We start from the raw sequence: 26,949 nt of genomic DNA on the forward strand, positions 1-26,949 counted from the left end.
GATGTGGCACTTTTGACTAGTCAGAAAAGGCAGGAACATTGATATTGGTAAGGAGAACATCCAGAATAACAGTAGTAAGCCTTGCCAAAACCACTAGAGCTTTGGAAGGGCTATAAACCCTCACATTTCAGGACCGTAGTGGTGGGTAGGAAGACACTTTCCTTACAGACTATTTATTCTATGAGGGCATCTTGAACCTTTCTCTGAAGCCTCTGATACTGGCCCCTGGTCTGATGCAGTATGGCAAGTCCTATGTTTTTAAGTTCCCTCAGTCTGGTGTGGCTAAAACTTGGATTACAGCTATTGGAATAAGAGCACGGGGGGGGGGGGGGAGGGCGTTTAATTACAGTTTTGGGGTGTGGTCTGAGCAGACATGGCAGGGTAACTGTTTCCTTCCCCACATCTGCTTTAGGGACTGGTGGTGATGTCCTCTGAACTAGAAGAAGTGGTAAGCAGCATCTTGAAAGGCAGAATTCCAGGAATGTGGATGAATAAATCTTACCCAAGCCTCAAACCACTTGGCAGCTATGTGAATGACTTTCTTACCAGATTAAAGTTCTTACAGGTGAGCACACACTGATTGTGCAACTCTGCTCTGAGTTTTCCCTTGGTCTCAGATGACACCATAAGAGAATAGAAACACACATATGTATTTTGCACAGTGAACGTATAAAGAGTTTTGCATAGGGTTGTGCACAGCAGTGTGCTCATCAGTGCATGTAATAAACCACTAAACTTTGTTATGTACCATACACCTCATTAAGATAGCTGCTGTCTATTAAAACTCCTGCATGACAGATGGGCAATGTTGGTGCTCACGGTGGATTCTCTAAAGGCCTCTTAACTGCCAGCTGTTACTGGCACACACAACGTTGCAGTGTTCAGTGAAGTTTAATAAACAACAGTATGACACTTAAAGCATAAGACAAAAATACTGTTGATGGGCCTTTCCACTGAATTTCTGAAGTTAGGAAATCATTTTAATGCTCACTCTCTAATACCCAACAGGCCAAATACTGTACTTACAGTAAGTTGCTTGGGAATTTGATGGCTGAGGGGAGTAGCCACAAACTATGGAGTCCTTCCCCTCTAGGTTGCTGGCTCACAAAGTCTGACTAAAATGTTTTCAGGTTGCTATGATTATGTCATCTCAATCAATTCTAAGCTGATGCTCACATTAAAAGCTAATTGAGGAACAGGACTGTCCTTTTTCAGTAGCCAGTGGCATTTTGGACAACGTGGTCAATAAAACTGTTTTTGTTGGCTGTCTAAAATACCAGTGGCCTCTGCAAAAAGACAATTTTTGTGATATGTCTTTTAATACTATTCTAAATTATTTTTTGCCTTCTAATGATTTCAAGGTACATTTTTTTTCTCATTTTTTCTGCTGTAGCTGTGGTATGAAAATGGAACTCCACCAGTCTTTTGGCTTTCAGGATTTTTCTTCACTCAAGCCTTCTTAACTGGTGCCCAGCAGAACTATGCCAGAAAATACACTATTCCAATTGACCTACTAGGGTTTGACTATGAAGTGCTGGAGGACAAGGAATACAAAAATGCTCCAGAAGATGGTAAACAAACAAGCTTTATTAGCCACCTACACTGATGTACATGTAGGAAGTGTTATTCAGGGGTTACAGGTAGAGACATGCCTGGCATTAAGCACTTAATGCACAGAATTGTGGAAAATATAGGCCACAGTGTGATTCACTAACGTCACTAAAGGAGGCTTGCACATTAAAGGCAAAAAAATGACACCATTCAACAAAATACCTTTTGAATAATCCTAGTAGAACACCACAAATTAAATATCAGCAAGACCATTCAGGCTACCTAGTGTCTGGTCAGTAGACCACCTGAAGCAGGATTGTTCCATACACGATGTTAACTGGGGCAGATCCTCAGTGGAGCTATGACAATTACACCAGCTGAGGATCTGGTCAAGTGCTTTACCCAGTATCTACCACTTGCCTTAAGACACTTTTCCACCATCTAACATATTTCGAGTGATATTTAGCCTGAAATTTCCTGTCCTTCATTTCACCCTATTACTTTAGTTCTATGCCCCAGTATTTAGAACATTTCACTAACCCAGCCGTGGGTCGCGACCCTGTTTTAAGGCGGTCGCCAAGGCTGGCTTAGATTTACTGAGGCCCAGGGCTGAAGCTGTAGCCCTAGGTGGTGGGGCTTAGGTTAAAGGCCCCCTGCCTGGCTTGAGTTTTGTTTTTGAGTAGCTATTAACTGCCAGCTAACATTCAGAGAGCGTTGGATACCGTATAGTTACTAAGTACCTACAGTAAGTGAACATGAAGAAAAGACCGTACCCAACTGAAGATTGCCAAACTACAGCCACAGCCTTATAATCAGGGATTGAGGCAGGAGGCATAAAAGTCAGCCCCACTCCAACTAAGGACTCCAACATAGCAGAGCTACCCCCATCAGAGGACATGGGCAGTGTCAACTCCCTTTGTACCACCTGTGGGGTACTGGGTCAAAAAACTGGCACATGGGTTTCTGTATTATTCAGTTGCACTATAGCCTCATGCATGATCTAAACAGTGTATGAAAAGAAAAGCTGATCTAATTTCACACAGCCTTCTAGTACATTTGGTTTCTGTACCCAAACATCTTTTAATAACTTTCTGCTTAATTCAGGGGTCTACATTCGAGGATTGTTCCTGGATGGAGCTCGCTGGGACAGAAAAACTAAAAAGCTAGCAGAATCTTATCCGAAAATCCTATATGATACAGTACCTGTGGTCAGTATGACAGTCTAACATGGCAGGCTTAGCTTCGAACAATCATGTTTTAAAGGAATACAAAAAACCCCCATTTTTTTCTAAGTAAAAACTTTTGCCATCAGAGCTACCTTAGTCATGGTCTCCACATGGCTGTGTGGTAACCAATTTGAAGTAGCAACTTGTATATTTTTTTACATATACTGAACTGGAAATAATTTGGATCAGGCAATTTGTATGCAACAGAGCACTGAGCATCCACAATTCATACTGAAGTCAAGGGGAGGACTTTTTGCGGGGAGGGGAAGGAGCACTCAGCTCTTGTCTGGATTATGCACAAGTTACTGGTGAACTACAGTGGGGCTAGGAAGTATTTAGTGAGTTGTGATCACATTTAAAGTCTTACAAACTTTACCCAGAAAGGTAAAGGGTTTATTCTGTACTTTATCATAGATGTGGTTAAAGCCTTGCAAGAGGTCAGACATTTCACAACGACCAAGTTATGTTGCTCCAGTGTACAAGACCAGTGAGAGAAGAGGAACCCTCTCCACTACGGGACATTCTACTAACTTTGTGATAGCAATGATTCTTCCCTCAGATAAACCAGAACAACACTGGATTGGACGAGGGGTGGCACTATTATGCCAGCTTAATTCCTAAATTTAGCATGAATATTTTTAGATGCTTATTTTTTAGATGAATCATTTGTGTAAGAAGCATTTCAATTTTTAAAACACTACTGTCTAGTGAAATCAAAATATTTAAACAATCCATTACATTTCTGCCTTTCAAGAGATTTTAAAAAATACTAAAATACAAAATAAAGCTGTGTAATAAAAAACTTTACAAAAACCAACCAGTATGTTTGCTCCTTGAATAATTTTATTTTCTGAAGCTCCTTATAAATAAGGAACATACATAAAATGAACACAACAGTGCTGACAATGAACCAAACAGCATTTGATCATTCCCAGCTTTATAAAAATTATTTAAATGATTTAGTTATAACAAAAAAAGATTTATAGCTCAGCAAGTATCTTGTAGGACCATAATCACATTTTTAAACTATAAACCGTAATGGAAAAAATTCACACTGCATCTAACTACTATAGTATTTTCTAAGCATAATCACTGCTGATTGAGTGCAATGTGATCTACATCAAAATTCATATGGGATGTCACACAGTGACAGCATTGTAATATACAAATAACATTTATGCCCTCCAAGGAATACATGTTAAATGAAACTGTATTCAAGCAGAATGGAATGTTGAAGCCAAGTACACTGAGATTCAGATTGTCTGTAACTTGACATAAAACTACATTGAATTGGTTTGAAATTAACACTGGTGGAAACCTACAGAAGCCACAGCTGTTATATTGCTCTTCACAATCACAATAGTAGTAAAAAAGGAAACAAATTCCATTCTTAGTGGGAAATGCAATAGCTAATGCTTTAATATGACCATGTTTTTCCAAGTGGGAAAAAGGTCTTCTGGAAAGTTAGTACCTTAGTACCATTTTCAAATGTGAATTGGGCACTTAGCCCACTCAATACCTTTGAGGCTCTGGGCCTAACTCCCACTGATTTCAATAGGAGTTAGGCACCTAAATACCTTTGAGTATCTGGACCTTCGTCTCATTGAAATTCAGTGGCACTTATGCTCCTAAGACCTAGTCTACACCTAAAACTTAGGTCGACCTAGCTACGTTGGTCAGGGGTGTGAAATAAGAGATTTAGTTAGACTGATCTAAGCACCGGTATAGACGCTGCTAGACTGACCGAAGAATTCTGCTGGTGACCTAACCACTGCCTCTTTATTTACCAATGACAGAAAAACGATCGCTGTAGCAAGTGTCTACAGAACAGCAGTGCAGCTGTACTGTTGACATACCTTTATACTCCTAAATCATTTAGTTGCTTTTGAAAATTTTACCTAGCATATTTGTTACAAAAATCCACTCTAAACATTAAATGAGATGATGTCTGTGCTAATTAGGGTCTGAACTAGTCTTTTTCTGTGCAAAATTCCAACTGAGTTCAGTGTGTTTTGTGCACCAAGGACTGCAGAATTGGACCCCTGACTTTGACGTCTTCACTGAGGAAGCCACACCTTTTATAGAACGGACACTTAATACTGTATATGTCAGTTTCTTGATACTGCATTAGGAACAAATACTGGCAGGAGCCAACTTATACCTTTAAAATTTACAGACTGTTCCTGGGGGGAAGGGAATGGCCGAGAAAAAGGAACAACTATATCGCTAAAGTGAAGGGTCAAAAGTGAACAGGAACAGGGATTAATTTTAAACCAGAATGACGATATTGACTGGCTCGTTAAGATGTTAAACCAGTGCAATTTTAGCAGGACACTGATGCTAAGCAGACTGAAACAAAACTTGACAGTATGCAGCAAAATACAGCTTACCCAGCATACATAAAAACAAAAACTAGAACAGCTAGTTAAAAAAAGACCACCACCATGCTTAGGATTGGTCCTAGATTATCAAATCAGACTGCAGAATTCACAGGGCTTGTACATCGCACAAATTCACAATTTTAATAGGACAGCAGGGGAGAAAAGAAACTAATTCACATCTGGCAATACAAGCATCTCGGCAGTAAGCAACGCTAAACTGATTCTAGCAGGTTAAGGATTTGGATGGTTCACCTTATCCTCCCAACTCTCACGTACCGGTAATTCAATGACAGCTGCATTTATATACCCTAGATACCTAAGATAACAAATGTTAAAAAATATTAACTCCTTTATGCTGGAAGTGGGACTCTTCTAGCACACAGTCTATTGCCTGCAATGCTGGTGCTATAAACTCTGATGCCAAGGCATGGAAGTAATATATTCAGACCTGATATTACAGCATTGTAAATGACCCACCAGTACTACATATACAGGGCATTATTATTATTATTATTATATAATCTTTGTATCTGGGTTCAGTACATTGGATTTCAGAAGATATTACTGTAAAAAGGAGAAAAAAATTGAATCCCAAAATAAATTGAACTGTTAAAACTGAGAAATTCCATTATGGATCCTTTGTTAGAGGTGCATTTGCACAAACTCACAGCCACAATTTATCAGTAGTTTAGGTTGTAAGTGGCACCCAATGTTTAGCTTCTCGAGCAAAGAATCAGGAACAGCCCATTAACCTTCTGATACTGATATTATACCGATTGAGCTACTTCCCCAAGTTAATACTAACTCTACTTTATTTTCCTACCAATAGCAAGGAGCTAACATCAAATAAATCTTAATCAGGAAAACTGATTCTCAATGGAATATAGCTCTTCGCAGCCGATTACACAGACCTGTGCATATTGCAACAGTTTGCCTCCTTAAACACGAACCTTAGAACGATGAAATGCAGTTTAATGTGTACCAAGGTGTTTTAAACAGATTTTTTTAAGTTAAAAAAAACACAGTTTTTCCAGTCAGGTGCTAAGTGTAGCATTTAATTGTCTTAGGGTAACATCCATCATTGTGCAGAGGCCAGCAGGAGATATTCATGGCATGTAAACCTTATGTGGGAATTACATAGCAGGCCCATTGCAGAGGGATGGATTTCACCTTTAATGTTTTGTAGATTCTGTTCAACTGTAATGTGAAAAGACATTTCCAGAACAGACTAGGTCTTTCACTGCCTGCTGATTTGTAAACAGTTGCACAATGCTTCATGTGCAGCACACACAACTTTGTCTTTTCATATGCACATTTCCTTCTTAAGTTTTGTCATTTGAATTTGGAAGGTGCGGTATGTGCACCATGTCTTATTTTAGTTAGCAAGCAGCAAAAGTTAATCTGTGTGGAAACAAATAGACTGTACTTGTGTAGTAGTGCAAGTCACTGCCTTTTCTCTGAGCAATGTGCATACAGTACAACAGTGCAGACTCAAAGCCATACAGTAACATCGTAACCACAGCAATTTCTGGAAATGGTCAGAACTGGATGTCAAACACAATTTTATCTTCATACAGTGCAATCACCAGCATGATAGCAAATCCAAGGAGCAAGCCTAAATTCTGGAGAATGAATTGCCCCACTGGACAATATCCATGTTCTTCATTATCACCATCTCCATGAAGCATTTCTGGAAGCTGAAAAAGGAAACATTTACAATAATTTACAAATATTGTGATGGAAGTGAAATAACAAGGTATTTAGTAATAGCAATACCGAGATTCAGTTAGAAAAATTATCAACTGCAGTGCAGCTGGAGTAGCAGCATGCTTAGAGGTAGTCAATAAAACACCACCTGATCTTGACCTTGATCTTATAAAACGATTGTCACCAACCCATTATATACTTTCCAAAAAGAAACTAGTAGGCTACAGCAACCTCCTTTGGGCATTCAAATGTGTTTTTTTGGCCACTGTGTTGCTTGCTTATTTTGAATATAAGCTCCTCAGTGCATGTCTACACAAACTCTTACTGTGTGGCAAGCTAGGACATAAGTGTAGCGTGCTACACATTGACTGTCCATATGGACTGCTGATGTGCACTAAATGTTCCCTACTGTGCATTAATGTACAGTGGTTTGAAACACCCCAGCTTGCTGCACCCTGAGTAGACATACCCTTAGGATAGGAACCACGCCTACTTCCTTTGAGCTTTGTTTCTTTGAGTTAAAAGTTAAATAATTCTATTCAAGAAAACACACACACACACTCTGAGGTAAACACCTCTATCACAAAAGAAGTGTTAAAATGCTTTGTATATTGCTCCAGTAATTAAACTGCTATAAATACATTGTTGATATTATACTGATTGAGTTAATTAATTCTGCCATTTTTTGCCATACTGCAAGCTTATTGGTAGGAAAGATAAATTTTCCCCTTATGAGTTCTCAGAAAATCCCATAATCTAATTTTATTAGTGCATCCAAAGCTCTATTACTCAAGTTTAACAGCCATGTATGACTAATTACTAGTTTATAGTAAATATATTTACCTCTAAAGTATAAAAGTAATAGGAAACAATATGTAACTGTGTCAATTCAAGAGAAATTCCACATAAGCAATTACAAAAAAGTGGATTTTCTTGACATGCCTCGTTAGAGATGAAGGCCAAACAGTACTGAACACCTGTAGCTAAAAGAATCATGAACTTAACATTGGAAGCTCTGAAATTAAATGGGACACTTTCTAGTACAATCACCATGTGTATAAACAGAATCTTTTTTTTAAAATGCTATTTGAAATCCCTGCACAAGAAGAGCATGAGGAAAAATAAATGCAATTCTTTCCTTCATCCAAGGAACTCCTTACCTCAAGAAGAGACTTCCATACATAATGCAGGAGAAAAATATAATAAAGGAATTGTCTTCTAGTTAGAAGACTTAAGTAATCCACAGAGAAATCAAACTTGTTGATCCAGAATTCCCACTGATAAATTCCTTAGGATGACAGGCATTGCTTTTCTGTGTATTGGTTATTCTTAATACCTGAATACACCACAAGTATCAGGAAAGAATGTGACAAGTTGTCAAGCCTGTGGCCTCTAACAGGACATGCATATTGCCCACCCATCTTATACAACTCTCTGCTAGTAACAGTAGACTGCACAAGGCATCTGGTGACGGAGACCTTAAATTTCTTTAACACCCCCCCCTCCACTTTATGGACCAATATGTTTATTAATTAGTTCTGCAGTAGGCTAGACAGCTGAGCAAACAGCTATCGATAAGTCATTTTAGTGTTGTTATAGGATATCCTAGGTCATGAAGAATAACGAAGAGTCACAGTCTCACACTTCGAAAGATCGCAAACTTCCTATTCATGTTAGCAGACAAGATTTGTTAAAGAAATTAATTTACATTGCGAGTGAGTTCTGTTTACCAAATAATACAAAAACCTAATCAGAGAATTGTGTGGGAACGGCTACTGCCAATTCTCTCTTCCACATCTGCACTATCTGGAAGAAGCATCCATAATTCAAGTTTTGTAATCAACTTCTACAGAGAGACAACACTGGTATTCTACATTCCAAAGGTCTGTAGAATATGCTTAATGCTATAAACAGGGGTGGGGATGATTATATTGAGTATATGGGCATTCATATTACTAAATAAGGGTTTTGGGGGTGTTGTAGTAAATGTGTGTATTTACATATTAACTTAGATAAAAGTGTGTGATGTGATTAACTCGGGGCTTACTCAACAATTGGGTTGAGGGGAACAAGTACCGCAATAAAGAAGCCCGTTTACTCAATCCGCCTCTAGGTCCTTCTGCTCCTTCTTTTAATCTCTAACAAAACTGTGTGATTTTTCATACACTACTTCTACCAGACTGTTTTGGCCGTTCTGAGTAGATCCTGGCATGTCTTGCAATCTAGATGTGATGGAGCAGATAGCACTACAGCCTCATCAGGGGAGGATGAAGAAGTGGCAGCTGGAGCAAGTTCGGAAGGGTGGGGATGTTTCTCAGTGGTCTGAAGTTGTGGTGGTGGAGCAGAAAACTCCTGAGGTTACTGACTGGGTTGAACTCTCAGACTCTACAAGGGGGGGGGGGGAAATCTTACCCTGGTGTGGATAGAGGAGATGGGGCTTCTAAAGTGAAGAGGGCCCTATGAGCATAGTAGGACCAGGAATGAGAGCCACAGGCATGTTGTCTACAGAATGTGTGTGTACGTGTGTGTACACACCAGGTGAAACACCATTCCTTATAATGTCTTGATTGTACATGTACCCTTGGGACTCCCTGTCAGAGACGAGACTCTCCCTGCTCTTGCTTGAGACTGATGAAGAGAATGCATAGTCCTGCTGTAGAAATGGAGCAGACCTAGCAGGAGTCCCTAAGCATTGTTTAGGGACCTTCCTTATCAGTGCTGTACACACAAGCTGTGCCAATAGCCTGCCAGAGCTTGGTATTCTAACTGCTGAAGATAGTAAATGACACTCAGGAAATTCAGACACCACCAAATCCCTCAGTACCACGAAGCTCAGTGTTAATACAGCCAGTACCGATGAAAATAAATTAGAAATCTTCAAGGCTGGAGTAGACAGTGTCAATGACAATGATACTGATGAAGCTGGTACTGATACAGAAAGCACTGTTGCTGAACTCCTCAAAAACAATACTCCAGCATCAGTGCGGGTGAATGTGATGGGCCTCTTTTACGTCAGTACCGACATATGGGTACTAGGGTGCCATGGAAAACCATCTTCATATTCAAGCCTCGAGCAACCCTTAAGACAAGGCTAAGCAAGGCTATCTCTGCCCTTTTTTCTTAGGGAGTCCTATTCAGCGATCTATTCTTTGGAAGAGCAATGATAAGGCCCCACCCACTCTCAGACAAGGATTTGGGAACAGAAACCTCTGTGAACTGAGATGCAGTGACTGGAGCCTGGAAACTGGTAGTGGCCAGGGCACTCTTGGAAGAAAACTGCTCAGATCTTGTGTACTGGATCAGAAGCAGGTCTCAGAGATCTATCCAGAGAAACAATTTGCATGAGCGTCTCTTACTCTGAGTTTGTTTTGAAAATGAACATCAAATAGAACATTTGGCTAGTGAAGTGCCCTCCCCTAAACAAAACGAACATTCTGAGTGACCAGCATTGAAAGATACATAGCCATCTTGCATAAGGACCAATACTTAAAACAGGGGGATTTTTGTTCAACCATAAAGGATAAAGACCTGGTACCAGGTAACAAAGACAAAAGTAAAAAGAGAGACTAAAAAGGGAGCTTAATAACCCAAACTACAATACAGTATTAAAACTAGCCTACAGTCACTAGCTATGCTGGGGCTCTAGAGTAAAGGACACTAACAGCAGTTCCATTTTCCAGCCATGTGCAATAATAAAGATCTGCGGGATGGTTGTCCTTGCTCCACCCTTTGTGCTCTGGGAGGAGGGGTGCGAGGGCACTTAGGGTGCCTGCGTGGGCTAAAAGACTCCACACCAAGAGTGGAACATACGTCAATCATCACTGACATTAAGATTTTGTCACGATTATTTTAAGTAAAAGTCAGGGACAGGTCGTAATAATAATTAAAAAAATAATATTAACAGAAGCCGGTGGCCTGTCTCTGACTTTTACAAAAGGAGGGGCGGGGGCATGACAGGGGATAACTGAAGCCTGAGGGGGTGTATGTGAGAGAATGACCCCTGCTGTGCAGGGGGAAGGAGCACCTGTTGCCCGTGTGGCTGACAGCTCCAGCCCCACTGGAGGTCCACGGAACTATGACTTCCGTGACATAATCTTAGCCTTAATCATCACGGAAGAAGCAACATTTGTTAAATTTGACATCTGTCAAGAATTAACCTGACAGCCATCAAAGCAGCATATTTACCAACAGCCTTTTCTAAACATCAAAATGGATCTGTTTGGGACCAAATATATGCAGTTTTAGGATTGACCTCCACTTAAAATCAATCATGGACTGCCTTAGAGTATCCAAACACATCCTCACACAGCAGCAAAAACCAAAAGATAGGCTAGAAGGATGACTTTGTCATTGGGAGAGCAGCCAGTGACATTAAACAAGTTTTTATATCATAACATGCAACCCTGAGAGTGAAGGGATTTGGTCAGATGAAAACCCAAACAGGTGGGACATTGCAAAATGATGGAGGTTTTCCCCATGAATTTACTAGACTATATTTTTTAAGCGACAGCAAGGTATGAATGGGTGTCTAGATATTTGCCTGTAGGTGGTTTGCTTTATTTTGTGCAATACAAAAAAATAAGTTACACTGTTGGGTTAAAGTCACAGATTTCATACATGCAGAATAAGGTAATACAAAACGATAATCTTACCATATCTACCAATGCAACATAAAGGAACATGCCCGCGGTGACTGCAAAGATCCATAAAGTGATGTTATTGGCATACTGTCCAACAGCTGTGCCTATCAGCATCCCTACATAAGCCATCATAGCAGACAGGAGGTTGTACACAATGGCTTGCTTTACTGTCATACCTGCTTTAAGCAGCACGGCAAAATCACCTGAAATTGAAATCGAATAATGAAAGTTTTTAATTGTCATAATCCCACAAGAGACTAAATAGATGCATCTGCCCTCAGTTATATTATCTGATTTATCTACGGAACTACTGAAGTGCCTATCGCTGTGGCAAACATACTGAAGGCTTTTTTTTAAGGGGAAAAGGAGCAACAGTATATGACTACACAGCCTACAATACATATCCCTTCCTTGATTAAAATTTAGTTTCAAAGGCAATCATGACTCATACTAGCTGATGAGGGGCACTAACAGAGCTCTAAACGGATCCCAATCCAGCCCTCCCAGGTACAGTGCAGTTGTAGTCAGTCAGGAATGTACGTACAAAAGGAGAGAAGTTCCGAGAGTGGGGTGCTGGCTTTTTAATGAAAAATGCAGGTTCAGTCTTGACCAGTCCCTCAGATCTTATTAGCGTTCCTCTTATCTTGACAGATTCTACTTTGCATGTGCATAAGGATGACAAACAGGCATTACTGCCAGGAGGGAGCTACAGCATATGAAGTTGGAAACACTAGTGTCCTTTAGCCCATGAAGCATCGCATCCGTCTGGTCCAAAAAGAGACCATTCCCATTCCCCCCTGGATGGAGGTCTGCATTTCTTGGGAGAGACCAGTGCTGCCAGGAGCTGCACCTCATTACCATCGCTGACGCGACCACCCTGGCTGCCGAGCCCGCTGCGTCCCATGCCATCTCTAGGGAGCACCTGGCAGCCACAGTGCCCTCCTCTGCCAGGGTGCCACATTCTTGGGCCAAACCCTGCAGGAGGGACTCCTTGAACTTATGGATGGAGTCCCTTAAGTTACAATTGTATCAGCCCAAGAGGGCCTGATGGTTTGCCACATGGAACTGCAAAGTGGCCGTTGAATTTATTTTTCTTCCAAACAGGTCCCTCAATTGTTTGGCCTCTTTATTTTTGGGGGTCGAGCTGATATGCCCGTTTGTCTCTTTCATTGGCCACAGAAACCACCAGTGATCCCGGGGGAGGGTTGGTGTAAAGGTATTCAAACCCTTCGGCTGGGACAAAGTATTTCTTTTCGGCTCGTTTTGAGGTCAGAGGGATAGAGGACGGAGTTTGCCAGAGGGCCTCAGCAATTTTAAGGACACCACCATGAAAGTTAGTGTGACATCGTAAAAGCTTTGAACACAGGTGTGTGGAACCCTTAAGGTATAGCTATAAGTCTTCAGCATTTTAGTCTGTAGAAAATCAATCTTCAGCTAAGAGAACGGTTCTCACCTAGATTTTACTTAGAGCATCCAAAATTCCAACTTGCATTTGCCCCCTCTACATTAGGTCTCATTTCTTCCAAAAGGCCTTAAAAAATCCAATCACCACCAACTTATCATCCGACTGCAATGGGAAATTGAATAACTGAATGCTGATGTGACCCAACCAAAGAGTGACAGATGCTATACAAGTTTGCCTATATAGCTCTTCCAGAACTCCACCATACTATGCCTCCCCTGAGCATAACAAATGCAGAGCTGAAATGTGGGTAACTGTTATTTTAATGTTCCTTTCCATGTGTGACTCATCTTGCATTTCAAGATTTGAACTCTTGCCAGAAGTGTGGCATATACTAAGCCACTTAGCTCCCTCTCCAATTACTTTAAAAGCTAAAAATCTTTATTTTCTCTGTTTCGTGTTTGCTTTTATAAGCTTACTTTCCTTCTTCAGGATGCTGAACACATGATGATGCTAAAAATTCTCATCTACTCAGCATATTAGTCATGCTGACTTTTATACTTTGTTATTAAAATTACTTTATCTCCCAAGTGCATCTTGAAGTAACAAACTGTGGTAGGATTATGTTAAGGTGAATGTTTTGTTTACAGAAAATGAAAACAGGGAAATATACAGTGTATGTATTTCCTTGATTTAAAAGAAGATTTTATCTTGCATAACACTAAAGTTTGTACAGGGAGCCTGGTAGAGAGAGCACGGAACTTGGACTCAGGAGATCTAGGTTTTCTTCCCAACTGTGGCACTGGTCTGCTGGGCGACCTAGGGAAAGTCACTTTCCCTTCCTGTCTTTCAGTTTCACCATATGTAAAACAGGGAAAAAACTGACCTCTTTTGTAAAGCTTTGAGATCTGCTGATGAAAAGCACTATATAACAGGTAGGTATTATTATGATTCTTCATATTGCTCAAACAATCTTTTGGCTTTAGAGAAATAGGAGACTGATAGAATCATTATCTAGTCCAGGGGTCGGCAACCTTTATTCACTCTGATTTAAGGTTTCGCGTGCCAGTAATACATTTAACGTTTTTAGAAGGTGTCTTTCTATAAGTCTATAACTAAACTATTGTTGTATGTTAAGTAAATAAGGAATTGATGCGAATGAGCACTTGAAGAAGAATGGGAAATTTCACTTCAACCAATGCTCATAGATCACATTAAGCCTGTCTGTAGTGTAGACCTGGCCTTAATGTATTCAAATAATGGCCATAAATAACATGCATGTCTAGAAAGTAATTAAAATGGCAAAATGAAGTCACTAAGCAGAAAAATATTTAAACTAACTAATATTTAAATAATTAACTAACCGCATACCTGGAATGGTTCAGTATTATTCTTTAAAAGTAGGTCAAAAGTATTTGCTAATTTTTAACCCACCTTTTTAAGTGTGTATATAGAAGTCTCCTCTCTCATCCAGTGAGAACCACTAGAAGCAACATATCCTGACTGCAACTCTCTCAGCTTGCCTGAAACCAATTGTTAGTGATCCTTTAAAACTCAGTATAGGTCTTTTGCCCTCCACTTCCGTCAGAGCTGGGGCTCTAAGAGGCGGCTCCCTACAGTGATAGATCAGCCAACCATTACCTTGCACCTAGACAAAACTTCTCCAGCCTCCTGGACAGGAAGCGGAAAACTTGTCATCTTCGAAGTCTGTCGCTGAATTTGGCGAACAGACAAAACTAAGTAAATGCTCAAAAATGACTGTCAACTGTTTACACCTAGGCTGAGTTTGGCCAGACCATCGAAATGATTCAGTGCCATTCAGTGAACCCCAACAAAATACAGGACTCTGTCAAATCCAAGCCAAACATGGAAATGTGTTATAAAATTATCATCTCCTCTTGTTCTCCACTAATGTTGCTCCGGGACCCTCCAGTGCAGAATACTAACTCAGTAGTTCCCTCCCTCTCTTTCCGATGAAATGCAAAACCATGTGGAGTAAAATCTCACAGCTGCGTCTCTCAAGATGGAGGTGTTAAATTAATTCCATTATCCTGAACAAATTCTAACTCCAATAACATACATTCCATCTCCTTAAATTCTCCAGCAGTTTCACTTTTTGTCCTAAACTGTTGTGTGTAGCATTGTTGTCCAGTACTAAAAACTTCTGCAATACCCCATCTGTAATCTCTTATCTGTCTCAGAGAAATGGTGGCAGGCTAAATCTGTATTTTACTTCTATAGTGCTTTTCATCCAAGGATCTCTAAAAGCTTTACAAGTATTTTGTGGCTTTACTCCTCTCTTGGAGGGGCACAACCTGGCCCCAGCTAGGTCCTCTCTGGGTAATAACAGACATTAGCTGGACGAGTCATTCATGATATGCTTGTTTGAAACACTAGAAGTGACCTCTACTACTAAAGTATGGTGTATTGGAGACAGCAAGAACAAACAGAGAGCAAAGACAAAAGCATCATTTTGAAGAGAGAAAACCTGCCAACATTCTTTTAATTCCAGTATGATCATTTTATCCTTTCACCCAGTCTTAAAAATCTCTAGAATTGAAACCATGGCCTCAGAAAATAGTGCCTCAAAAGATCTTCCAGTTACAAGCCTTCTAGGGGGTGGAGAAGATTGCAAACGGCAGAGCTGTAATTCAGCAATGGAAAATAGTCAAGGAGAAGTGCGATTGTAACACTGCCCACTGAACTGTGAAAAAACATCTGCAAAACAGCAATGCTAATGCTAGCCTTAAAGAATAATTGCTTTAAAAATTCTGTCTTAGTGCCAATGGATTTCAGATACATATAGCTACCTGGAAGCCCTAATTTGCAAGGAAGCAAAATATTCTCCCATGTACTCAGTCTACTATGAATTGTATAGACCCTGATAATCCATACCCACCCCCCACCAGGGCTGCCAAAACAGCAGTTCAGCAGCTAGATAGCTGCATCTTAAAAAGTCATGTTCATAAAATTTTCCTTTTTGCCTATGCAATTTTTTTCTCTAATATCACATATGCAATGTGATGCAGCACACCTCTTCTATTTGCAGGACCCCATATCAAACAGGATTGACTGGTAGTGGACACAGTATTCCTCCTTATGAGCTCTTAGCTGAATGAAATTCACAGATTCCTATCCCTGACAGAATAATAAGTTCACAAGTGTGTGACCAACCAACAATGTACTCAAGTGTATTCAGTAAGAACGTTGTAATAACATGCATTCTGAAAGTTTCATATGCAGAATGGATGGTATACTGATGACACTAGATTCCTAGTAAAATACAGACTAATGTTCTGATTATACACATTGAATAAATGGCATAGTAAATTGTATAATCATGTTCTGTATGTGAGTCATGTTCTGTATGTGAGTTTCTACTGGTGTAAATGGTCATGCTAATGGTTTTCACATTGCATTTTGTTTACCTTCATTACTACTGTGATGACCCATGGATATATTTTTTATATAGCAGCTTTTCATTCAATGTCAAACAGACCAAAACCAACCACATTTGAAGTTTACAGAATTAATTACCTAATTCATGGGGAAGCTCATGACAAAACACTGCTACAGATGTACTAATTCCTCCTGTCAATCCGGCACTAAAAGCTGCTCCTGGAAAAATAAGATGCAAATAATGGTATTTTAATTTTATTGGCTATGCTAAACAACAATCAATAGATAGGTAATGTACAGAGTTCCCTTTGCAGAGATTCCAGTATTTTTCAGCATACATGTGAAATATTCAGAACAGTGGACTTTCTACTTCCAAAGACACTTGTAAGATCTGGGTGAATCTGGATGGATGATGCTATAACAGAACCCAAAATGCCACAAAAGCTGCTTACTTCTGTCCAATTTCTCTCTCTAGAGGATTGTCTATGCTACAAAATTAGGTTGTCTTAAATTAGGTCGACTTACAGCCACCACAGCAATTAAATCAACTATTGGCATCCGCACTGCCTTCCTTCTGCTGGTGGTGCGCATTCTCACTGGAAGCGCTTACACCGATTAAAGTGGAGAATTGTGGGGCACTGAGAGCCAGAGTGTGGCACATCTCGGTGCCACAGCTAGAGCCCCACCCCCGGGCTGACCGAGATGTGAGCCCAGCATGGGGCTTAATTTCACAGCAGGGACCCTACCAGGAATGAAATTGACAATCTTGTCAGTTTTACAGCAGCGATTATTTCATATTTCCTCTCCAGCTCTGGCTGTCAGTGTGGCGCTGGGCTCACAGCTGGCGCCCTAGGCCCCAGGGCTGATAGCAGGAGCCAGAGACAAAATGTGAAACAATAGCAGCTGTGAAGCCGACAAGAATGTCAATTTCACTGCTGGTAGGCTCGCTGCTGTGAAACTGAGCCCTGTGTGGGGTCACAACTCAGGCTGTCAGCTCCAGGGCAGGGGGGGATTCCAGCTGTGAGCCCGGCACCTGGCTGACAGCTTGGACTGTCCGTGCTGGGGCTCAGGGATGTCCAGCTTTGAGCCCGGCACCCAGCTGACAGCACAGGCTGTCAGCTTCAGGGCGGGGGTGGGGGCACACAGGCCCAGCTATCAGGCCACCAAGTTGCCCTAACTACATCGACCTAAGCGCTATGCCTCTCGCAGAGGTGGAGTTATTAAGTCAATGTAATGGGCAACTTACATCGTTGGGAGTACCACTGTAGTGTAGAAACTGACAAGAATCCTCTATGTTTTTTTCAATTTGGGGTATACATTTAATTTGAACTTTTATTATGATGTTTTTAAAAGTTTCCATGCAGCTTGCAGGCATTTCACTTTTATGACTGTACCTTTTAATTGCCATTTAGCTAGCTTCCTCATTTTTGTGTAGTTCCCCTTTCTGAAATTAGCATAGACAAGGCTTGCACCATAGCTACTGGCATTTTTAAACACCAAGGTTCTTAAACCTGCTCTGAGCAAGATTAAACAAAATGCTAGTGGCCACCTGGAGCCTAGTCTGTACTATCACCCATAGAACTTTACCAATGGGAAATTTTACCAAAATTACCTATGGTAGGTACAGCCATAGAGAATATGCTCAACACCTTGTATTTACTTACCTATTGCTAAACCATCGCTAAAATTGTGGATGCCATCTCCCATAATTACCATCCAAGCTATATTAGCAATTCCAGTATCTTTCAGGTCCTTTCCAGAATGGCAGTGACCATGGGAATGATGGGAATGTTTGTGATGCCAGTGATGGTTGTGTTTCCTAGCTATTTTATCCTCTCTATGGTTGTCATCATATTCTGTATCATGAAGATCATGGTCGTGAACAGAGTGAGAGACGTCATTGTGAGAATGATGCATGTGGTTTCCATCTTCTACAGACAGAAAGTTTTTAGGAGGGTATTCCAACTGGCCATCTAGATCAGTTAGTTCAGTTTCATTAAGTCGATCTTCAGATACAACTGAGTCATCGGCACCTGTATTAAAGCCAGAGAAAGAGACATGGTGCATTAATTCTTAAGTAAGAAACCATCAGCAAGCATGCCATTGCATATCAATGTTTTCAGATATTCAACTGCTTTGCTAAAACACAAGAAAACATAGAAGCCTATTAAACATTCCAACACTTCCCAAGCTAAAGATCATTGTTTCCGCATGCAGCTGGAGTAACAAAGAATTCTCTTTTGTTGCTCTGTTTACTGTGGAATGTTTGCAGGTCATGCAGAAATCTCAATGCAATCCAACTGTTCTGCACAATAAGTCATCTGCAGTACACAGAACCACTTTCAGCCTGACCTAGCTTGTACCTGATAATTTGCTACTGACATATTTAGAGAAAGCTCATGTTTTAGCAGAGTTAAAAGCAGAAAAAAAAATATGTCAAGAATACAATAATAAAATCTCTTACAGGCCAAAGACTGAGGACAAAGTGCATTGAAAACTTTACACGGTTATTTCTGTAGGCATGCGCACACACAGGTAATCTGACCAGCACTGGAGTGCAGCAACCTCTGTGTCTGAACATGGCAGCTCTTTAAAGTTATTTGTACTGCACCCTTTTTATATGTGCTCTTTTCACAATGTAGTAGATCAGTGTGATTAGTTTTACAGGAGTGCCAGAACTAATTTTACTCGGAAGCCACAATGACAACAAAGAACAAGGAAAAAGGTGAATCAAATGCTGGAAAGTATTTAGCATGTTCCAGGTACAATAAGTTTGCTGGTGTCAGCTCAGGTCGAAGTGATAAAATGATCTAGCTGAGAGAGAGGAACGATAAATATAATAAGGGTTACTTCACACTGGCCAAGAAGGTAACTTTGATTTTGAAATAATGGGTTATGCAACTCTTAAATGTTCTTTGACATTTTCTTAAATCAGACAGACAAAATTACTGGACAGTTTCTCACATATTATTTTGAGACTATTTCAAGAGAAGGACCTTAATCTAAGTGGGATGATCCTTACAATGACAATGGTATTTCAATTAAAAAAGATGTAGGCTTCTATAGTTAAACACAATAATTGTTTTGTTTTTTATTATGGGGGTGGTGGGGGAGATTTACTGGATGGTTTCAAACTCATTTGTCTAAATCAGCACTCTGACAAGTGAAAAGAATATTCCCATCTTCTAGTAAAGGAAAGTAAAGCCATTTAACACACCAAGGGCTCTCATAGCAGAGAGTGTTTCAGTGCTTCTATAACTATAGCTGGGGCTTGCAGTCCTATATGAGGACAGTTGATTGGGTAATACTAGTCTTATTAACAAAGATTTACAGAGAGGGAGTGATAATATACAAAACGATAGGTTACACGGTGTGACACTCTGCTTTGAGTCTCAAATGTCAAGGACAAATTCTCAACATTAATGTCTACCTGCCAGGGGTTTGAGCTGAAGCCAGTCAGCATCTGGCCTATTATTCAGTTTGTGTTCTGAAAGCTTCCTTCCAATTGGCGATTCTTCAGTCTTCTGTTTTTTCTTGCACCACTTCTGTTTAGACTGAAACACACAACTGTCAGTGTCTAGTTTGTAACAAAACTGAAAGGAAAGGAAGATTCACTGAAGTTTTGTCATACATATCACTTCAATATTCAGTAAGATTATCTTTTGATGTGAATCTCAGAACTACAGAATTTCAGATAGTCACGAAGATCATCACTGCTACAGATTATGGGGATTTTCTGCTATAGACCACAGACCTACATAATCAAATAACATAATTTCCTAAATTAGCACAATTCATATACAGAATACACCATAAATGCCTGTTGTATTAGGCAAAAGACACTTCCCATACAGAACTGTTACATTTGTTTAATTTGTTCAAGTTTAAAATTTGCATTTAATGAAGAAAATTTGCTCCCTTCCTGTTTGGTGTGCTTTATGACCAAGACTACAGGCTGGGACCACAGGTTTTCCACACCAGTTTGGAGGATTTAATTCATTAATCTTAGTGGAAGATATATGTAAATCCATGCACCCTATATTCATAGCCTACACACAATTGTAATAATCTTTGTACAGAATACACCTTGTGAAGTATCACTTGAAAACTAATAACTTTCTGGTCAATAATATCATATTGAAATGTGTATTGCAACATTATATGTAAAGTTATGAACATAAAATGAAATTACGATGGAAATGGGTTTACCAGACAAGCCTGGGGAGAGGTAAACCTTTTTCTTAAAGACAAAAGACAAGCTGATGCCTCTAGCCAGGTGTCAAAGTTTACTGACAATCACCTATCAAGTAGCAATTCTTTGGCAAGGAAGGGGAGCAGGAACAGATCAATCAGCATTTTAGAAGACAACATGGAACCTCTTTCACTAGGAGACTCCATATCTCCATCCGCACAGCAGACAGGAACTTGATCTAGGGGTAATGCTCAAGAAAATCCATTTCAAGGGGTTACTGAACTACAAAAGTGAAGGGCAAAAACACCCCAAGTACTCTCTCTTGCTATCTCTCTCTCTCTCTCACTTCAGATGACAAAGAAACCAGCCCTTCAGACTTTGAGAGTAGATCCTGACTTGAGAATTTGGTAAGCTATGTTGCTGTGAACATGCGGTAAGAATTTTACCTTGAAACAAGTCTAGTTTGTTAAGTTTCAGTTACTAGGAAGCATTTTATCTTTATTTCTCTTGTAACCATTTCTGACTTAAATGCCTTGTATCTGTACTCACTTAAAAATCTATATCTTTGCAGTTAAATAAACTTGTTTTATTCTTTAATCAAAACTAATTCAGTGTTGTGTTTAAACTGAATTGTTTGGTAACTCCAATTAAAGCAGCAAACCTTTCCACTGATCCCTTACAGGGGCAATGGACCTCTACTATCTGTCCAGGAAAGAACTAGGCAGTGCAGAATACATGTTTTGGGGGAAAATCCAGGACTTGGAGCATGTTGGGATCATCCTGGAGGTAGTGATCAAGGCTGCTGGAAACCAGAGTATGGCTGGTGTGTAGCTGACAGGCTGCTGGGGTCAGAATTGCTGGACCAGGACTGTAGCTATAACACAGACACACCCTTTGTGAGAGGCCCATGTTGGAAGCTACAGCCACAACGAATGGTGAGGAACCCAAGGTTGCAGGGCAGGTGGTGTCACAACCCCTTCAGTATATTCCACTTTCATCCCCTTCTGCCATATTTTCTCAGAAATAAATGCCTTTCATGTGAAAAAGCACTATGAGAGGAAACCATATCCTTTTTTAGATAAAGAGTGTTATAGAAAGAGTGCTAGTCAAGTTTTAAATGTAAGGTCTGTAATTCTTGATATTTTCTTATGGAGAGAAATTCCTAATGATTCAGAAGCCTTGTAAATGGATTCATAATTTTGTACACCATCATGTTATGGTCAGACAAGTCACTACCAGATTAACTGAATACACTACAAGGAGTACAGCTCCCTCAGCTGAATGTGTCAGTAATAGCTCTTCTTAAAATAAGGCAGCCTGTCACTTAAGTCAGCCTATTTACCTAGGTACAGATCTGACCCCTATTACTGTAGTATCTGAGTGTTCCATATACTTCAGTTCACATTTTCGCAAGCAGATCACCCGATTCTGGAACAACATGCTGTGATCCTTATTTGCGTAAGCACTCCTCAGCCATCATCTTGGCTAGTGCTAGTCTATTATGACTGTTATGTGCAGGAGACAATTCAAGATATCCAAATCTTGTGGACGAGAACACAGTCATTTACAGCTGGAAAAGCAATCCCTTATAGTAAAGGGTCCAGTCAAGTTTTTCACATGCTACCAACTAGAACGAAAATAGGTGAGTAACAGCTAATAGTTTTTACAAAACATTCAAACTGCACCATTCAGAGTGCTTTCCAAGTAGAGTATTTAAGAATTTATCTTTCTAAGAAAATCTCTGTTTTTTTTATAGGATGCAATTTGACCAAGTATTATCTTAAATGACGGTATGGAGAATGACAAAATGTGGCACATACCTTTTGTTTGTTGTAGTGCTTAAACATTCTTATACAGTGTTCAATGATGAACAAAAGATAAATGCCGGCAAGAGCTACGAGCCCTTTCAATACTGCATCATATTTTTCCAGAAAGCTTTCATTTCCTGTTCCATGCCCATGGGAATGTCCATGAGAATGTCTGTGTTCGTGAATATGACCGTGGTCCTCGTGGTGACTGTGGTTATGACCTCCTTGCGACTATTAGGAAAGAAAATAAAAGCACAGTGTGAATTTGCAATTTCAGTAAACTGAAGAGACTTCAGGTCCATATGACGTGTGATGTTGTGCTGCTAAAAAAAAAAAATACTACCAAAAACCCATTTAAAAAAAAAAAATCTCTTTCCTTCAGAAAAGGTCCATCAAATATAGTAACTGTTTCATTGAAAGACCTGCCTTCAATGGTTACCAATAGAAACATTCCCCCAGAGAGGTTTCAGCAAGGCAGTTAGAAGGACAGACTTCAGCTCCTTTGTACCACTCAGGTGTGAAGCAAACTAACTGTAAATCTGGCCCTGCTCATTAACTAAGTTAAAAATAACCAGTTAACATACAAGAGTCGATTATCCTAACAGTTCCTGCATCGGTAGCAGCAATAACAATCCAACAACTTTAGCTCTAACCCAAAACACAGTTCCAAACTCTTATCAACACATACATCCCTAGAACATGTATATCATGGATTATGCAATGTAAACAATACGTGAACTTTATAGTCTAGGGCCAAAGAAGTTTGTAGAATACATTCTCTCCGTTTTCTCCCTCCAAATAAATGTCAATATCCTGCAACTCATTAAAACCCCATCTTCCTTGGATTTATGAGCAATTTCCTGGTAATATATTTCTACAATACATAAACCCAAACAAAATAAGGACTGGGCACAGTTAATAACAAAAAAGATCCAAAACCAGGTTTACATCCTTATTACTAAAATCACATACAAAAAATATTCAGTTGGGAACTGGTAGCTTGTGACCCACCCTCATGAGTTTTCAAACCAGAATACTCCTGAAGTACCTTTCCAAAATTTCTGAAAACAGAAGTTTCAAGAAGAAACAAAAATAGAAGCTCTACAACATTTATCATGGGTACTGAAAAATTCAGCATACTCTTGATACTTCAGTAGTTTTAACACTCCCATGTTTTTTAAAGAAACACACAGAGGTCAAATTAACTTAAAGAAATGCTGCTTTAAAATTTCCTTTACAGTCCCAATCTACAGCCCAACCAATGAGCATAACAAATAATCAGTGTTGATGTTGATATTGAATAGTCCTCTGGGAATTTTAAAACCTGTGTGTGGGAGTGGTACTTACATGTGGCAACAGATGGAGTAGTGCATCCCCACTCAATGTTCCAACGGCCAGAGCCACCAGGAAGGTTAGAAGGAATTTGAAGCACCCTTGGTTAATGATGGGTATCAAGATCACGCCTAGCAAGGAGAGCAGGCTAATGACAGTGATAGAAATGATTCCACAAAGCCAGGCTGTAGGAGGGAAAAAATTAATACAGAATAGTTTATCAACAGAACATGAAGACAACTCCTATAAGTGATGAATGACATTCTATTAACTGATAAGAAAGTGACCTGTCAACCTAAATTGTGCCTTTATAAACATCCAAAATACTTAAAAATGTAAGATGTAAGTCCATACAGAACCATTATAGTTAAGCATCTATCACTATTTCTCATTACAAACTCAAGTTTTCAGGGCTTGTATAATTTGTCTATTAAAACCTTTTAAACAATGTTTTCACTTCTCTGAGGATGTTTTAGGGCCAAATTCTATTCTCACCCCAATCACTGCATATTATATTGGTGCAAGAAATCAGAATTTAGCCCGATTTGTTTAGCAAGCAGCTAATACTTTATGTGGGCTAGAGACTTTTTGCATTTACAAAAGTAGTGAGAATTTGATAATCTATTTGTACTGCAATATTTTAACATGGAAAGAAATAAAATCTTATATTTATTCCCTTTATCTTTAGTTACACAGGTAAACAGTGTTCAAAGGTTTATTTCAACATTAAAACATGCTAGAGGGCATTAAAGAAGCCAATTAGCTAGGAGAGCCACTAGACTTCAGTTATTCTTCCTAATGCAGAGTTGCAAAAGCTTGGTTCTCTAGTCCATTAATTAAACATATAAAAACACAGGGGAGCATAAAGATGTCCATAAAGCATAGTAAGCTAAAAGAAATGAGGTATTTCCTACCTGCCATTAATTTTAACAAGATTTTTATCCTTTGCCAGGGGAGGGTTGTATCTGACACATTATTTTTATATTATTACATTTTCAGCTATGAAAAAGAAGCAAGGCCCAGCCTTTGATGGAGAAAATTTAAAAAAGTTAACTCTAATCCCACCCCCAAAATTTAAAGCTGTTTGCCAGCAATAAAGATGCCAAGAAAGCTTCAAGATGTACATAAGACTAAAGTACTAAAAAAATAAAAATAAAAAAGAAAGAAAATGGGGTCATTAAATTGCTGAAATGGAAATTTGCTTTTAAGGGAATTATATCCTTTGACTCCCTAACCCCTCTCCTCATCTATAGGTCAACAAAGGTCTATCCCCCAGAATAACTGATATATTTTTGTTTCAATTTGTTCAAATTGAGAGGAATCCCAGCCTCTCCTGAATTCATCTTTTAACTAAAAGCAGACTACACTTGATTACATTTGAGGGAGGGAATGAAGATGGAAAGACAGGACTAGGAGTATGGGGAGAGAAGGAAATGTTCTGCACAATTACCAGACCAGCACTGGCAGCAGATGGTGCTGATGCAGTGTCTTCTGCACCAGAGCTAGTGGGGGGAGAGAGATGATGATTCAAATCCATTGAGGTCCTCCTCCCTTAGCCCTTCAGGCCTGGGAAAAGAAAGGGCCCAGACCTCACCCTCTCTTGACTAGCAGCCACAGGAGGAAGGTTTCATCATTCCTTTCACTGCTGATGGATATAGCCCAGAGGTGACGTGTTTGGGGGGAGGAGGGGGGGAAGAGGGGTCACATCACACACACACCCCATTGCTTGGTTACATGGTGTGGCCAGGCCCCCTCCTCTGCCGGGAGAGGCAGAGGAACTGCTAGGAGGTCCTCAGAGGGGCCATGGCTTTCCAGGAGGGGAGGAGCTGCCAGGGAGGCATGACTTGAGCTGTTTCAGGCTCATGCCTCCCCCCATCAGCAAGCACAGGTCATCTGTGATCCAGCCCTTCATTAGAGCCATTCTTCTAACATTTACATAATCTTGACTTTTTTACCTTTGCTTTTGTTTTGATAACAAGTGAATAGCTGCTATCCTAGAACAGCTTTTTCTGTATTCCAGAGTGCATGCTCATTCCTTATATTGTGCAAATAAAAATCGTAATTGTAATAGACGTTACACCCTCACCCACTCCCTTACCTCAGTTCAAAGAACATTATTAAGGCTGAAAAGTCAAGCACCCAGCAGTAAGGAAATCCCAGAATTAAGGTTGTCTGTGCAACCTTAATTTGGCTCCCTTGTATGTACACATGATAAGTTTTCAATGGGTAAACTAGTAGCATTAACTGAAAGACAGGAATTACAAAGTTGCAGCAAGAAGGAAACTGGATCTTCTTTGGAGTTACATAATTAATAAGAGCAAAAGAAAGGGCTGAAAAGCATCATTTTGGTTCTCTCTAGGACATACTCCTAGTGCTAGTCTCACTCTAGCCACACTGAATGAGACACAGAAAGCTTCACATCATTATCTAATCAAGCTGCCCTGCCTCAAACCCAAACGATTTTACAAATAACAAAGGAGTTTGTTTTCAGACAACCCCAAACCAGCAATTCACAGACCATTACATTCAACTGGCAAATGTTTTATTTGCATTCAAGATATCAGATGCTATAAGAAGTGCTAAATGTTTGCAATGAGCTTCACTTATTGTGCAAATTAGGTCACTCAAAACGGTTAAGGTCTTCAAGCTTAGTTATTCATCAGCTCCCTTTCTTATTATTGAAATAGAAAATACTTTCTTTCAAAAAGAAGCGCTCATCTATGGAAGCTTTGTAATTAGCTTGGCTCAAAGCATGTATAAGATGACAGTTTTCCACACTGCTTCAACATTTTAATTGGTAGAAAATGCTTGGCGGCCTTTTCACAAACCCTCTTGATAATTAAGCTAGGGTCAACTCTGACTAAAATGAGCCTACCTCGTGAAACAAAAAATCTGCTACCATACCCACCGTATAGCACATTTGGTTTACAGCAATCTTTGAACAAAGTTAATGAGGTAGTAGCTGTGTCACTATGGGAGATTTATATAGAACAAGTTAACCTTTCTTAATGATGCTGCAGTCATTAAAAATAATGACTAGAAGAGCACCCTTCCCAACAATTATTAACATCTATCAGGACATAATTAATACAAGCTTGATTTTTTTTACCATGCTAATAAGCACCTGCAAACAACTAACCAATATTCACTACTAGTAACTGTGACAAAGTGGGAATAATCTGTAACATTTTTATGAATCCTAAATGTGCCTCAGTTTCCCTGTGCATTGCTACCACATCGGTGCAAAACCATTAACATTGCCTCTGGAACAGCACTGAAGACAGTAGGTGTGTTGGTGTCTGGATGGAATT

The 26,949-nt window shown here is 39.7% G+C and overlaps 2 protein-coding genes across 8 annotated transcripts in view; one reads left to right on the forward strand and one right to left on the reverse strand.

Annotated features, from left to right (window-relative positions):
• The window catches only part of DNAH7 (dynein axonemal heavy chain 7), a 223,295-nt gene extending 219,719 nt beyond the window's left edge, over nucleotides 1-3,576 (forward strand). For both annotated transcript variants that reach the window (XM_039493846.1, XM_039493847.1), the window contains 4 exons: nucleotides 413-565; nucleotides 1,394-1,571; nucleotides 2,656-2,759; nucleotides 3,192-3,576. In XM_039493846.1, the coding sequence (XP_039349780.1) occupies nucleotides 413-565; nucleotides 1,394-1,571; nucleotides 2,656-2,759; nucleotides 3,192-3,398 (642 nt within the window). In that variant the 3' untranslated portion in view covers nucleotides 3,399-3,576. The remainder of the gene's footprint in view (nucleotides 1-412; nucleotides 566-1,393; nucleotides 1,572-2,655; nucleotides 2,760-3,191) is intronic.
• Nucleotides 3,577-3,598: 22 nt separating this feature from the next.
• Nucleotides 3,599-26,949, reverse strand: part of SLC39A10 (solute carrier family 39 member 10) — a 102,594-nt gene continuing 79,243 nt past the window's right edge. For 5 of the 6 annotated variants that reach the window (XM_039493858.1, XM_039493855.1, XM_039493857.1 and 2 more), the window contains exons 4-10: nucleotides 23,654-23,823; nucleotides 22,319-22,537; nucleotides 19,737-19,860; nucleotides 17,971-18,339; nucleotides 16,445-16,525; nucleotides 11,518-11,708; nucleotides 3,599-6,855 (exon numbers count right to left, since the gene is read on the reverse strand). In XM_039493858.1, coding sequence (XP_039349792.1) covers nucleotides 6,697-6,855; nucleotides 11,518-11,708; nucleotides 16,445-16,525; nucleotides 17,971-18,339; nucleotides 19,737-19,860; nucleotides 22,319-22,537; nucleotides 23,654-23,823 — 1,313 coding nt within the window. In that variant the 3' untranslated portion in view covers nucleotides 3,599-6,696. Of the gene's footprint in view, nucleotides 6,856-8,081; nucleotides 8,202-11,517; nucleotides 11,709-16,444; nucleotides 16,526-17,970; nucleotides 18,340-19,736; nucleotides 19,861-22,318; nucleotides 22,538-23,653; nucleotides 23,824-26,949 lie in introns of those variants that run through there. The other variant, XM_039493856.1, reaches the window with a different exon arrangement.

Source organism: Mauremys reevesii, linkage group 11, assembly GCF_016161935.1.
Source record: "Mauremys reevesii isolate NIE-2019 linkage group 11, ASM1616193v1, whole genome shotgun sequence".
NCBI classification, from domain to species: domain Eukaryota; kingdom Metazoa; phylum Chordata; order Testudines; family Geoemydidae; genus Mauremys; species Mauremys reevesii.